Source organism: Staurois parvus, unplaced genomic scaffold, assembly GCF_062004578.1.
Source record: "Staurois parvus isolate SC_StPar_1 unplaced genomic scaffold, SC_StPar_1.0 ptg002105l, whole genome shotgun sequence".
NCBI lineage: Eukaryota > Metazoa > Chordata > Amphibia > Anura > Ranidae > Staurois > Staurois parvus.
Genome location: NW_028319901.1, coordinates 91,716 through 105,421, shown reverse-complemented (window position 1 = coordinate 105,421; position 13,706 = coordinate 91,716). Strand labels below are relative to the sequence as shown.

At 42.6% G+C, this 13,706-nt stretch overlaps 1 protein-coding gene across 1 annotated transcript in view; it reads left to right on the top strand.

Moving 5' to 3' along the window:
- CASQ1 (calsequestrin 1) overlaps positions 1-13,706 on the top strand; it is a 119,337-nt gene that overhangs the window by 92,778 nt on the left and 12,853 nt on the right. Inside the window, exons 7-10 of the mRNA XM_089664930.1 lie at positions 5,960-6,005; positions 6,811-6,865; positions 8,866-8,966; positions 12,997-13,071. Coding sequence (XP_089521056.1) covers positions 5,960-6,005; positions 6,811-6,865; positions 8,866-8,966; positions 12,997-13,071 — 277 coding nt within the window. The remainder of the gene's footprint in view (positions 1-5,959; positions 6,006-6,810; positions 6,866-8,865; positions 8,967-12,996; positions 13,072-13,706) is intronic.

The window sequence follows — 13,706 nt, the reverse complement described above, 5'->3', positions numbered from 1 at the left end:
TTGCCATCTCTGTCTTTGGACGTTCTGCTTAAGGTGTATCTAAAATGGCATTTGAAGAGAGTTGGTGTCATTGAATCCCACCCCGATTCAGGGATGGTTGTTCTGCTTCGACGTAGATGGTCTCTTTCTTGTGAGCCAGTTGGTCCACAAGAACATGCGAGATGTAAAAGTGGTGGGATCAAACTGTTCTAGTTAGCTAACCCCATCCTTGGTGTCAGAGAGTCTGTGGAGAGTTACTCCTTTGACTCACATGTCTGATGGTTCTTCCAATGAAGATTCCTTCAGTTTGACATAGAGGGCATTATCTATAGGAGAAAAATGATGTTGAAGACCCCCCCCCCCCCCCACCTCTGTTCAGTGATGGTCCCTTGTGAACCAATTTTCCTCTCTGTCTAAAGTATGCACCTTGTTGTCCTTGAAAGAACCTTCTTTTCCTTTAGGTGTAGGAAGAAGACCCCCCACCTCTGTTCATTGACGGTTGTTCCAATTTGACGTACAGTAGATGGCCTCTTTTGAGCCAATTGTCCTCTCTGTCTAAAATGTGTACCTCACTGTCCTCAAAAAAATGTCCCCTTTTTTTAGGTGCAGTACGACTGCCGAATCCTCACCTGTAGAATTTTAGGAAATTATAGGTTATGTTCCTGACACTCACTAGAACTGAGGAAGTGGCTTAGATAAGCTTCAAAACATCTTCAACTTCATTTTTGGTGTCAGAGAGTCTGCGTGGGTCTTACACCTTTAATTCACATGGCTGATGGTTCTTCCAGGTTGACGTAGATGGTCTCTTATGATCTAATTGTCCTATCTGATAGAGACATTAAAACATAATTATCTATAGAGGAAAGAAGGTGTTGAAGACCCCCACCCCTGTCCAGTGATGGTTGTTCCAGTTTGACGTAGATGGCCTCTTGCGAACCAATTGTCCTCTCTGTCTAAAGCGTGCACCTCACCGTCCTCGAAAGAACGTCCCTTTCCTTTAGCTGTAGAAAGGCCGTCGAGTCCTGACCTGTAGAATTTTACGATATGATAGATTATGTTTCCGACACTCACCACAACTGAAGAAGTGTCTTGGATTAGCTTTAAAACATCTTCAACCCCATCCTTGGTGTCAGAGAGTCTGCGTGGGTCTTACACCTTTAGTTCACATGGCTGATTGTTCTTCCAGGTTGACGTAGATGGCCTCTTATGATCTGATAGAGACATTAAAACATAATTATCTATAGAAGAAAGAAGGTGTTGAAGACCCCCACCCCTGTCCAGTGATGGTTGTTCCAGTTTGACGTAGATGGCCTCTTGCGAACCAATTGTCCTCTCTGTCTAAAGTGTGCTCCTCACCATCCTCGAAAGAACGTCCCTTTCCTTTAGCTGTAGAAAGGCCGTCGAGTCCTGACCTGTAGAATTTTACGATATGATAGGTTATGTTTCCAACACTAATCACTACTGAAGAAGTGGCTTGGATTAGCTTTAAAATGTATTCAACCCCATCCTTGGTGTCACAGAGTCTACGTGGGTCATACACCTTTATTTCACATGGCTGATAGTTCTCTCAATGGTGATTCTTCCAATTTGACATAAATTGGAAGAATATGATCTAATTGTCCTATCTGATAGAGACATTAAAACATAATTATCTATAGAGGAATGAAGGTGTTGAAGACCCCCACCTCTGTTCAGTGATGGCTGTTCCAGTTTGACGTAGATGGCCTCTTGTGAACCAATTGTCCTCTCTGTCTAAAGTGTGCTCCTCACCGTCCTTGAAAGAACGTCCCTTTCCTTTAGCTGTAGAAAGACCATCAAGTCCTGACCTGTAGAATTTTAGGATATGATAGGTTATGTTTCCAACACTAATCACTACTGAAGAAGTGGCTTGGATTAGCTTTAAAATGTATTCAACCCCATCCTTGGTGTCACAGAGTCTACGTGGGTCATACACCTTTATTTCACATGGCTGATAGTTCTCTCAATGGTGATTCTTCCAATTTGACATAAATTGGAAGAATATGATCTAATTGTCCTATCTGATAGAGACATTAAAACATAATTATCTATAGAGGAAAGAAGGTGTTGAAGACCCCCACCTCTGTTCAGTGATGGCTGTTCCAGTTTGACGTAGATGGCCTCTTGTGAACCAATTGTCCTCTCTGTCTAAAGTGTGCTCCTCACCGTCCTTGAAAGAACGTCCCTTTCCTTTAGCTGTAGAAAGACCATCAAGTCCTGACCTGTAGAATTTTACGATATGATAGGTTATGTTTCCAACACTCACCACAACTGCAGAAGTGGCTTGGTTAAGCTTCAAAACATCTTCAACCCCATCCTTGGTGTCAGAGAGTCTGCGTGGGTCTTACACCTTTAATTCACATGGCTGATTGTTCATCAAAATTGACGTATCTGATAGAGACATTAAAACATAATTATCTATAGAGGAAAGAAGGTGTTGAAGACCCCCACCCCTGTTCAGCGATGGTTGCTCCAGTTTGACGTAGATGACCTCTTGGGAACCAATTGTCCTCTCTGTCTAAAGTGTGCTCCTCACCGTCCTCAAAAGAACGTCCCTTTCCTTTAGCTGTAGAAAGGCCATCGAGTCCTGACCTGTAGAATTTTAGGATATGATAGGTTATGTTTCCGACACTCACCACAACTGAAGAAGTGGCTTGGTTAAGCTTCAAAACATCTTCAACAAGTCCAGCTGAATTAGTCCAGCTTTTTCGAGGATGGTTTCAGCACGTCGCAAGCCACACGTACCTTTTATTGCACGCTCCCCTAGTTTCTAAGACAAATTAAAAGAAAAAAAAAAAACAATTGTAGTTTCTAGGCTCTTTTCTAGGTGAAAAAAAAAAAATTAAAAAATAAATAAAAATCTCTTTTGAAGCCCCGTCTTTCAGAAGTCACCGGCTCGTCTCCTCCAGGTTCCTCTCCCTTGAGGGTTAAAAGCAGATAAGAGGCCTGCTTTAGCATCTTCTTCTTTTGAGGATTGGCGATGAAAGTGCAGCTATACAGATACACTTAAGGATTGCCAGTTCGGAGACCGCGGTTGCCATGACAGCAAGGCCTTTAAACTGCACGCAGAGAAAATACAGTTTTTTTTTCTCCCCTCCCTTCTGTAATATATGTATTGTTTTCTTCTGCATCGCATTATTCTAGTTTACAGCTCTCAACGCCTTTTATTGACAATTGTGGATACGCGAAAAAAATAGAAGGGCAAAGGAGGCCACTCGAGAACGGCCACCTGTTGACCCTAAATTGTACCGATAAGCAGGGGCGTATTCAGGGGCGGACTGACCATTTGGAAACTAGGGCACTGCCCGAGGGCCCGGGATCAGTAGGGGGCCCCATGAGATGCCCCTGGTACCTTTTTCATAGGCTATTTTGAGTTTGGGCAAGGACACAGGGGCCCCATGATCCCCTATTGCCCGGGAGCCCCATGAGTTGTCAGTCCGCCCTTGGGCGTATTTACCACAAGGCAAACAAGACACTTGCCTAGGGCGGCATTTTTCAGGGGGGCAGCACCTCTCCCCAGAAGAAGGGATGAAAGAAGGGACACGTGCTCCATGGTAACCAAGCTGGATCTGAGAGAGGCTGTGGGCTGCTTAGTGGTGTATGTAGACCCTGACTCTCATTCCCGGGGACGAAGATGAAGATGTGTGTCTTTCCCTCTATTGGGGGGGGGGGGGGTTAGTGGAAGACTCTCCCAGGTAGGGGTGTTCTTGGTCAATGTCAGGTTTTCTCCACGAGAGGGACGGGGGTGGTTGGTGTTGAGCGGTGTCCATGGGGGCGGACGATTTTTGTGTTGCCTAGGGCAGCACAAAACCTAAATACACCTTCAGTTTGGGCAAGGACACAGGGGCCCCATGATCCCTTATTGCCCGGGGGCCCCATGAGTTGTCAGTCTGCCCCTGCCACCACCTATAACCGCTAGCCCTGATCACTGTATTCCGATGGCAGTGAAGTCTCTCTGCTATCAGAATGCAAAAGCACAACGGTCAGATTCCCCCATCCACATTGAGTGTGTAGATGGGGAATCAAGTCTTTTTTTTTTGTTCAACGCGACTATTAAAAAAAAAAATCAATGGACTGCCTAAGTTATAGTTCTGTCTCATTAGGTGATGTTTTTAAACTCCTGCAGAGAGACTACTGCTTCCACACAGATAGCAGGGGTCCTTCTTTTTTGGCATGCTGGCAGGGGACAGGCTTTTCTACTCAGGCTGTGTCCACTTTCTAAAACAAGAACTTTCTACACTTTCTGCAGGTAGAATTTATATAGCTGATTTAAACTGAAAGTTTATTTGGGATTTTAAAGTGAGAAGGTGTGAGCATCACAAGTTCATGATAAGTCCAGTAATGATTTATTACTCTTGATAAAAGATTAGTCGGTAACTGCAACGCGTTTCGGGGGCTCACAGCTCCAAATGACAATAGATAGGTCAAAAACTAGCGAATCTGTAACTAGCTAATAAAACCCAAACACATTACGGGGGCTCACAATTCCCCCAACAAGAGACCACAAGTGGCTAATAAAGCTCCAACATGTTTCGGGGACTCACAGCTCCCCCAACAAGAGACAATAGATAGGTCTAGAAGTTACAAATCCACAACTGGCTAATAAGGATCCATCGTGTTTTGGGGGTTCACAGCTCCCTCAACAAATGACAATAGATAGGTCATAAACTAGCGAATCTGTAACCAGCTAATGAAACCCAAACACGTTTCGGGGGCTCACAACTCCCCCAACAAGAGACAGTAGATAGGTCTAGAAGTAAAAAATCCACAACTGGCAAATTAATCTCCAACGTGTTTCGGGGACTCACAGCTCCCTCAACAAGAGACAATAGATAGGTCAAAAACTAGTGAATCTGTAACTAGCTAATGAAGCCCAAACACATTTCGGGGGCTCACAGGTCCCCCAACAAGAGACAATAGATAGGTCTAGAAGTTACAAATCCACAATTGGCTAATGAATCTCCAACATGTTTTGGGGACTCACAGCTCCCTCAACAAGAGACAAGAGATAGGTCAAAAACTAGTGAATCTGTAACTAGCTAATGAAACCCAAACACGTTTCGGGGGCTCACAATCCCCCCAGCAAGAGACAGTAGATAGGTCTAGAAGTAACAAATCCACAACTGGCAAATTAATCTCCAACGTGTTTCGGGGACTCACAGTTCCTTCAACAAGAGACAATAGATAGGTCAAAAACTAGTGAATCTGTAACCAGCTAATGAAACCCAAACACGTTTCGGGGGGCTCACAGCTCCCCCAACAAGAGACAGTAGATAGGTCTAGAAGTAACAAATCCACATCTGGATAATGAAGCTCCAATGTGTTTCGGGGGCTCACAGCTCCCCCAACAAGAGACAATAGATAGGTTTAGAAGTTACAAATCCACAACTGGTATAATGAAGCTCCAATGTGTTTCTGGGACTCGCAGCTCCCCCAACAAGAGACAATAGATAGGTCAAAAACTGACCAATCTGTAACTAGCTAATGAAACCCAAACACGTTTCGGGGGCTCACAGCTCCCCCAACAAGAGACAGTAGATAGGTCTAGAAGTGACAAATCCATAACTGGCTAATGAAACCCAAACACGTTTTGGGGGCTCACAACTCCCCCAACAAGAGGTAATAGATAGTTCTAAAAGCAGCGTAATTGCCTCATAAATTATTACTTTTAGATATCTATTGATATGATTTAGGTTATTTTGTCCCTTAGACCTGATGAAGGGGGAGCTGCGCCCTGGAAACACGTTACATCACCTACCAAGATTAATAAACCTTTACTTGACTTATGATAAATTTGTGGCGCCCTCCATCCTCTACACTTTCTTTAAAGTACTTTTAGGTAAATCTTAAACTCTTTGGGGCCTGTGAGGATCCAAGGATATCCTAAACCAACCAATTCAGCCAAAAGACAATTTATGCCTTTAATATTTTGTAAATCCATCCATTTTCTTGTATTTTTCAGACCAACACTGAGGAAACTGCGGCCAGACAGCATGTATGAGACCTGGGTAAATATATTTGCATTCTTACTTTTTAGATCAGTCCTTCTAATTTTTTTCAACGCAGAGGAACCCCTGAAAAAGTTTTCAGGTCTCTGAGAAGTTAGCAAAATTATTACGTTGTTGATATGACAATAAATAAATGTTTCAAGAATTTGGTGTACCTAAAGTATTTGACACCCAAGGAAACACATAAAGAAAATTGTATGGTGCCCTCATTTTAGCAGCCAGTGGAGAACACCCTTTACATTGGTGGTTAGTAGAAAACTGCCTTTTACGTTGGTGGTCATTAGAAAAGTGATGGTCTGTGGGGTGGGTTTCTGACATTCATGGTCAATGAGACACGGGGCCACTTACAGTATTGGACATTTGGAGGAAGAATACCCTTACATCAGTGACTATATTTGTGGTTAGTCAAGGAACCCAATGCAAACTCTGGAGAAGCCATTTTCAACTAGGGTTCCTTCAGAGGTTGTTAGGGGTTCCTTGAGCTGTGGTTGATTGTTCTCTTTCATAGTCCCTGGATCAACACCACTTGGCAAAGCCAACAATATGATTCCCACATTCTGATTCCCACTCTATGGGATGTAGTCTTCATATCAAACACCAACGTATCGGGGCAATTATTTTCGGGGTTCCTCTGGGATTCAAAGCTTGGGAAAGGCTGTTTTGGAGGAAACCCAGTTTAGAAAGACTGTTCTAGATTAAGTGTATGGCAAACCAAACTTTTTAGTGAAATCTCCCCAATGCGAGATAATGTGTGATTCTCCTAAAGCAAGAAATTTCGTGAACATGTTTTTCTTATCCCTTGCAGGAAGATGACTTGAATGGAATCCACATCGTTGCTTTTGCAGAGGAGGACGATCCTGGTAATGTATTCAATTCTAAAATTTTTTACAACTAAATGAAAAATCCTGAGCATACCGATTGTGCTCCTTATAATCTGTTTGTGTTCTGATGCTCCGCTGTCTCCCTACTTGACATGGTACGATCATAAGTGAAAATCACCAAATAGAAAAGCTTGAAATGTTACACATAAACAATTGCTGTAAAAGATTCTGATTGTAAACCACCCACGGATTCTCATCAATACCATTCTACAGATTTGCAAAATTACAAATCGCAATCTAAGTGTTTGTATAGATGAGCCGGTACCGAGCGCTTTTTGGTGCATTTTGATTGCATTTCAGATTTTTTTTTTAAAGTGTTTATTTCATTCTGACATGCTTCCAAGCTTCTTCTGCATCGCGTCTTACCTTCTTGTTTCTGAACAATTACCTTCTTCTTATTACCTTCTGACCTGCTTCTGACAGCCCCTTGAGTTCCTTCTAAGTTCTTCTTAACTCCTTCTGACCTGCAACCTTCTTCTGTCTACATTCTGATCTGCATCTGACTTCCTCTCAAGCCTTCTCTGACCTGCTTCTTACTTCCTTCATTCTGACCGATGTCCTTCTTCTACCTACTGTACCTTCTAACCTGCTTATGGTAGCCCCTCGATCTCCATACTTCTTACCTCGTTTATTCTGACCCATGTCCTTCTTCTATCTACCTTCTAACCGCTTATGTCAACCACTCGATCTCCTTACTTCTTACCTCCTTTATTCTGACCCATGTCCTTCTTCTATCTACCTTCTAACCTGCTTATGTCAACCCCTCGATCTCCTTACTTCTTACCTCCTTTATTCTGACCCATGTCCTTCTTCTATCTACCTTCTAACCTGCTTATGGTAGCCCCTCGATCTCCATACTTCTTACCTTCCTTATTCTGACCCATATCCTTCTTCTATCTACCTTCTAACCTGCTTATGTCAACCCCTCGATCTCCTTACTTCTTACCTCCTTTATTCTGACCCATGTCCTTCTTCTATCTACCTTCTAACCTGCTTATGGCAGCCCCTCGATCTCCATACTTCGTACCTCCTTTATTCTGACCATGTCCTTCTTCTATCTACCTTCTAACCTGCTTATGGCAGCCCCTCGATCTCCATACTTCGTACCTCCTTTATTCTGACCATGTCCTTCTTCTATCTACCTTCTAACCTGCTTATGACAGCCCCTCAATCTCCTTACTTCTTACCTCCTTCTTTCTGACCCATAACCTTTTTCTAACTACCTACTTGCCTACTTCTGACAGCCCCTTGATTTCCTTCTGAAATGCTTCTTACCTCCTTCTGACCCATGACCTTCTTCGAACTACCTTCTCACCTTTCCCTGACAACCCCTTGAGTTCCTTCTGAAGTACTTCTTACCTCCATCTAACCTATGACCTTCTTCTAATTACCTTCTGATCTCTTTCTAGCATCCTCCCAAGCTTCTTCTGACCTGCTTCTTACTTCCTTCTTTTTGACCCATGACCTTCTTCTAACTACTTCTGACCTGATCCTGACATCCTCTTGAGCTCCTTCTGACCTTTTTCTGACTACTTTGTGACTTGCTTCTGACATCCTCCCAAGCTCCTACTGACCTGTGGACCCTTTCCGATTTTCTTTTGACTTGCTTCAGACCACCTTCTGACCTGCTGATGACCTGGTTCCGAGTTACTTGTGACCTGCTCCTGACTTGATTCAGAGCTCCTTCTGACTTTCTTCACACCTGCTTCTGAGCTCCTGTTGACCTGCTTTTGATCTACTTCTCTTCACCTTGAAGAGATTTCACACTCTTTCTCTTGTTAGTCCAGAAGGGAAGTCTTCACATCCAGGACACATACACAAAACAAAAACAAATTATGAAAAAAGATTCTAAGTCTTCCCCACCCCTTTAAAAACTAAAAACAAAAATTGAAATACACTATAAGTTTCTTATATTTAAACCTTTGAAGGAAGTTGTTTAATATATGTTGTTTTGTAACTGATGTTTCTTTTCGAAACAGATGGTTATGAGTTCTTGGAGATCATCAAGGAGGTTGCAGAGGACAATACCGATAACCCTGACCTTAGCATTATCTGGATTGACCCCGAGGACTTCCCACTGGTAAAAATCAAAGTTTTTGTATAAGACACTAAAATATTGCTATAATGTGGAAAAAAATTATTTATATTTTGTGCTTTGATGCACAGTTCACCTAAACGCATATTATCAGTTCCCGAAGACCTAATGGTACCGGTAATGTGAAGAAAACCTAATTTCAAACAATTGTATAGCAAGTTAAAGTTGACCCCATACAGTATGTGGTCTCAAAAAACATGTTTCAATAACTCCTTTAACAATTTTACAATTTTACGTTTCAATTATTTGGTCAGTGACTAAAGATAAACAAAACTGAGAGTTTTCATTTTACCAAAATTTTGGGGACAATTGGGAGATTGCATTTGGCCAGTGACTAAAGATAAACAAAACTGAGAGTTTTAATTTTACCAAATGTGTGGGGAAAATTGGGAGATTGCTCCAGAGTCAATGGAGAAGGCAGAATTATGTCTTGTGGTGGTCTTTAAGGGTGCAATGGGCTTTAAATTGGGAGTAAAATTGAGAGTTTTCAATTTACCAAAGTTTTGTGGAAAATTGGGAGATTGCTTCAGAGAGTCAATGGAGAAGGCAGAATTATGGCTTGTGGTGGTCTTTAAGGGTGCAATGGGCTTTATATTGAGAGTTTTCATTTTGCCAAAATTTTGGGGAAAATTGGGAGATTGCATTTGGCCAGTGACTAAAGATAAACAAAACTGAGAGTTTTCATTTTACCACATTTTTGAGGAAAATTGGGAGATTGCTCCAGAGTCAATGGAGAAGGCAGAATTGTGGCTTGTGGTGGTCTTTAAGGGTGCATTGGGCTTTAAATTGGGAGTAAAATTGAGAGCTTTCATTTTACCAAAAGTTTTGAGAAAATTGGGAGATTGCATCAGAGTCAATGGAGAAGGCAGAATTTTGACGTGTGCTGGTCTTTAAGGGTGCATTGGACTTTAAATTGGGAGTAAAATTGAGAGTTTTCATTTTACCAAAATTTTGTGGAAAATTAGGAGATCGCATCAGAGTCAATGGAGAAGGCCGAATTATGGCTTATGGTGGTCTTTAAGGGTGCAATGGGCTTTAAATTGGGAATAAAATTGAGAGCTTTCATTTTACTCAAATTTTTGAGAAAATTGGAAGAGTGCTTCAGAGTCAGTGTAGAAGGCAGACCACCATGGTTTGTTGTCGTCTTTAAGGGTGCAATGGGCTTTAAATGGCTTGAGCCTCAATATCTTGAGCCTGTTCTTGTGCCAAAAATTGCCCCTTGTGAGTATTTTATTTTAAAAAGGGCTAATGCGTTTTTGGGGTCACAACCCCTTTCTCCAGGGCTGTTATTTTTAAACCCTTATTCCTAGAGCAGCAAGCTGTGAGCTGGACCTAAATACTGCGGTGAGAGCACCTGAAAGGTAATGAATTTGCTGGAATGGTGCTGTTGCCATCGTAATCCAACTGTCTAGCCCACAGCTTACAGCTCCATAAACCAATGTATACAATATACCAGCCCTGATGAAGTGTCTGTGACCCCAGAAACACGTTGGCCACACACAATAAAGTGAAACTTTGTATCCACAATACTGTGGCGAGAGTGAAGCGAAGGTAGAAAGTTTGCTGGAATGTAGCTAGGGTCATTCTCACCACCAATATCCAAGCCCAGCTCCCAACTTGCAGCTGTAGGATCTAGTGCATACAATATACCAGCCCTGAGGAAGCTTTTGTGACCCTGGAACTGCGTTGGCCACACACGGTAGTGGATCTCTTTATTTAAATCTGAATTCTAGGAATGTTTTTGCATAATTACAATGGTTCAGCTCGGACCAATGAAAGTATCTATATTCCATACCTGTGGGATCCCCGTGGAAGCTGAGAATCACTGTAGCAGCCACAGCTACCTCACTGTCTTCTGGGTCCAATGCTGAGCAGGAGAGGGAGTTGCTCACTTGGCATGGGCACCATTCAGCGAACATGTTGCACTTTCCTCATTGGACACAAGGCGTTCCCTGATTGGACGAGATGAGATTGTGATGTCACCGCCCCCGCCTCTAGGCCTCATCCAATCAGAGAATGCTTTGAGAAAAGTCCAAGGTGTTCTCTGAATGGCGACTGTGCCAAGAAAGTGCCCCACCCTGTGCAGCAGGGCAGGCAGCCACTCGGCACGAAGCAGGTCCAGGACAAGGGGTGGGCAGGAGGGGTATTATTATTATTATACAGGATTTATGGCGCCAACAGTTTGCTCAGCGCTTTACAATATAACGGGAGACAATAGAGCAACAATACAGTTCAATAGGAGGATAGGAGGGCCCTGATCCTGAGAGCTTACAATCTAGGAGATAATAATAATAATATAGAAATAATAAATAATAATAATACAAATAATAATAATATAGAAAAAATAATAATAATAACAACAATAATAATGATATAATTATTGATATTATTATTATTATTATTATTATTATTATTATTAATAGAAATAAAATTCATAATCATAATAATAATTTTGAAAAATAAATAATAATACAAATAATAATAATATAGAAAAATAATAATATATAATATTAATAATAATAATAATGGTGATATTGGAGTTAGACTTGTCTTTGCAGGAGGGAGGGGCTAGTGGTACAAAAGGTAGTAACTGTGGGGGATGGACTGGTTGGAAGAGTAGAAGATCCCATTATTAGCAGAGGCTTCCCTGAAGAGAGAGGTTTTCAGAGATCGCCTAATAGTGAGCAGAGTAGACGATAGTCTGATAAATTGGGGTAGAGAGTTCCAGAGGATGGGGGAAGCTCTGGAGAAGTCCTGGGGTAGCTGCCCTGGGCGCAGTGGAGGAGGCACCAGCGAGCTCATTCTGATACCAATTTGACAAGTGGATATCTGCGGGGGGATTGCGCATAATGAAGGGGAGCGCAGTTTGGCTTCTTTGCCCTGGACACTGGATGACCTTACCCGGGCACTGGATGACCTTACCCGGGCACTGGATGACCTTACCCCAGCACACTGGATGACCTTACCCCAGCACACTGGATGACCTTACACGGGCACTGGATGACCTTACACGAGCACTGGATGACCTTACCCCAGCACACTGGATGACCTTACACGAGACACTGGATGACCTTACACGGGCACTGGATGACCTTACCCCAGCACACTGGATGACCTTACCCCAGCACACTGGATGACCTTACCCCAGCACACTGGATGACCTTACACGAGACACTGGATGACCTTACACGGGCACTGGATGACCTTACCCCGGCACTACCTGGAAGACTCAACTTCCACAGGGATACTTACATATGCAAAAAGTATGCCAAAAATATAAAAAACACCTAGAATTCAGCTTAAATTTGGTCCCTCCAGGGGCTGACTGACCATTTGGGAACTCGGGCATGGGGTCAGTAGGGAGCCCCATGAGATTCCCCTGGTACCTTTCATAGGATTTTTTGGGTGTGTTTTGAGTATAGGCGAGGACACAGGGGCCCCATGATCTTCTATTGAGTTGTCAGTCCACCCCTGGGTCCCACCATCACAGAGCAGGTCGGGGCCTTGGTCTATAAAGGTCCAAACCATCTCCCAGAGACTTGGTTGGGCATCTCTCGGACTTACGACTTTTTTTTTTTCCTGTCATGGCTTATAAAACGCAATGCGCTTAAAAAATCCATTCAGATCCGAAAAAAAAAGTAATTTCATCCGTGTCAGCAAAATCCATGATGGTATCACTCGGTACCGAGGGCCGCGTTGTTACAGATCCACACTCTTAGTCCCCAGAAAATGACAGCGGTGTGTCTTCTTTGCTGGTGGGTTGCAATCTCCTTCCGGGAATCGGCGAAGCCTCCGAGGTGTGGGGGCAACAAAGGCTCCATTCTAGTTAGGCCGCGGGCAGGACAACAGAACAGTGGCAGTCGGTAGACAATAGCTGGACGGCATGTCCTCGGAGGGATTTTTGGCAGGCTTTCCTGCTCTCGGAGTGTGGGAATGCCGACTGAGGGAGACGTGAGCGAAATTTGTGCACCCTTTAATAAACCCCCCTTGTCTTTTTTTTTCTCCCCTTTTTTAGCTGATCCCCTACTGGGAAGAGAAATTTGGCATCGACCTGTCTCGCCCTCATATTGGCGTGGTGAATGTGAGTGATGTAAGTAAGAATGGATTCCACAAATGACTATTACACAACTGCCATTTTTTGTTTAAATAAATGACATCACTCTATTACAGGCTAACCACACTCAGTTTTTGTGGTCCTTGATGTACTATAGTTTGAAGCATCAAATGATTTCCCGTATATAAATGACTAATGTCACAGAATTGATTTCACAGATGACTATTGCACAACTGCCATTTTTTATTTTAATAAATGAGAGTGCTCTGTTATAGGCCAACAACACCCAATTTTGTGGTCCTTGATGTACAATAGTTTGCAGCATCAAACGATTTCCCCGATATAATTTCTTACTTATTTTCTGTGACTGATGTAAGAATTGATTTCACAGATGACTATTGCACAACTGCCATTTTTTATTTAAATAAATGAAAGTGCTCTTTTATAGGCCAACAACACCCAATTTTGTGGTTCTTGATGTACTATAGTTTGAAGCATCAAACAATTTCCCCCATATCAATGACTAAAGTCACAGAATTGATTTCACAGATGACTATTGCACAACTGCCATTTTTTATTTTAATAAATGAGAGAGCTCTGTTATAGGCCAACAACACCCAATTTTGAGGTCCTTGATGTACTATAGTTTGAAGCATCAAACGATTTCCCCC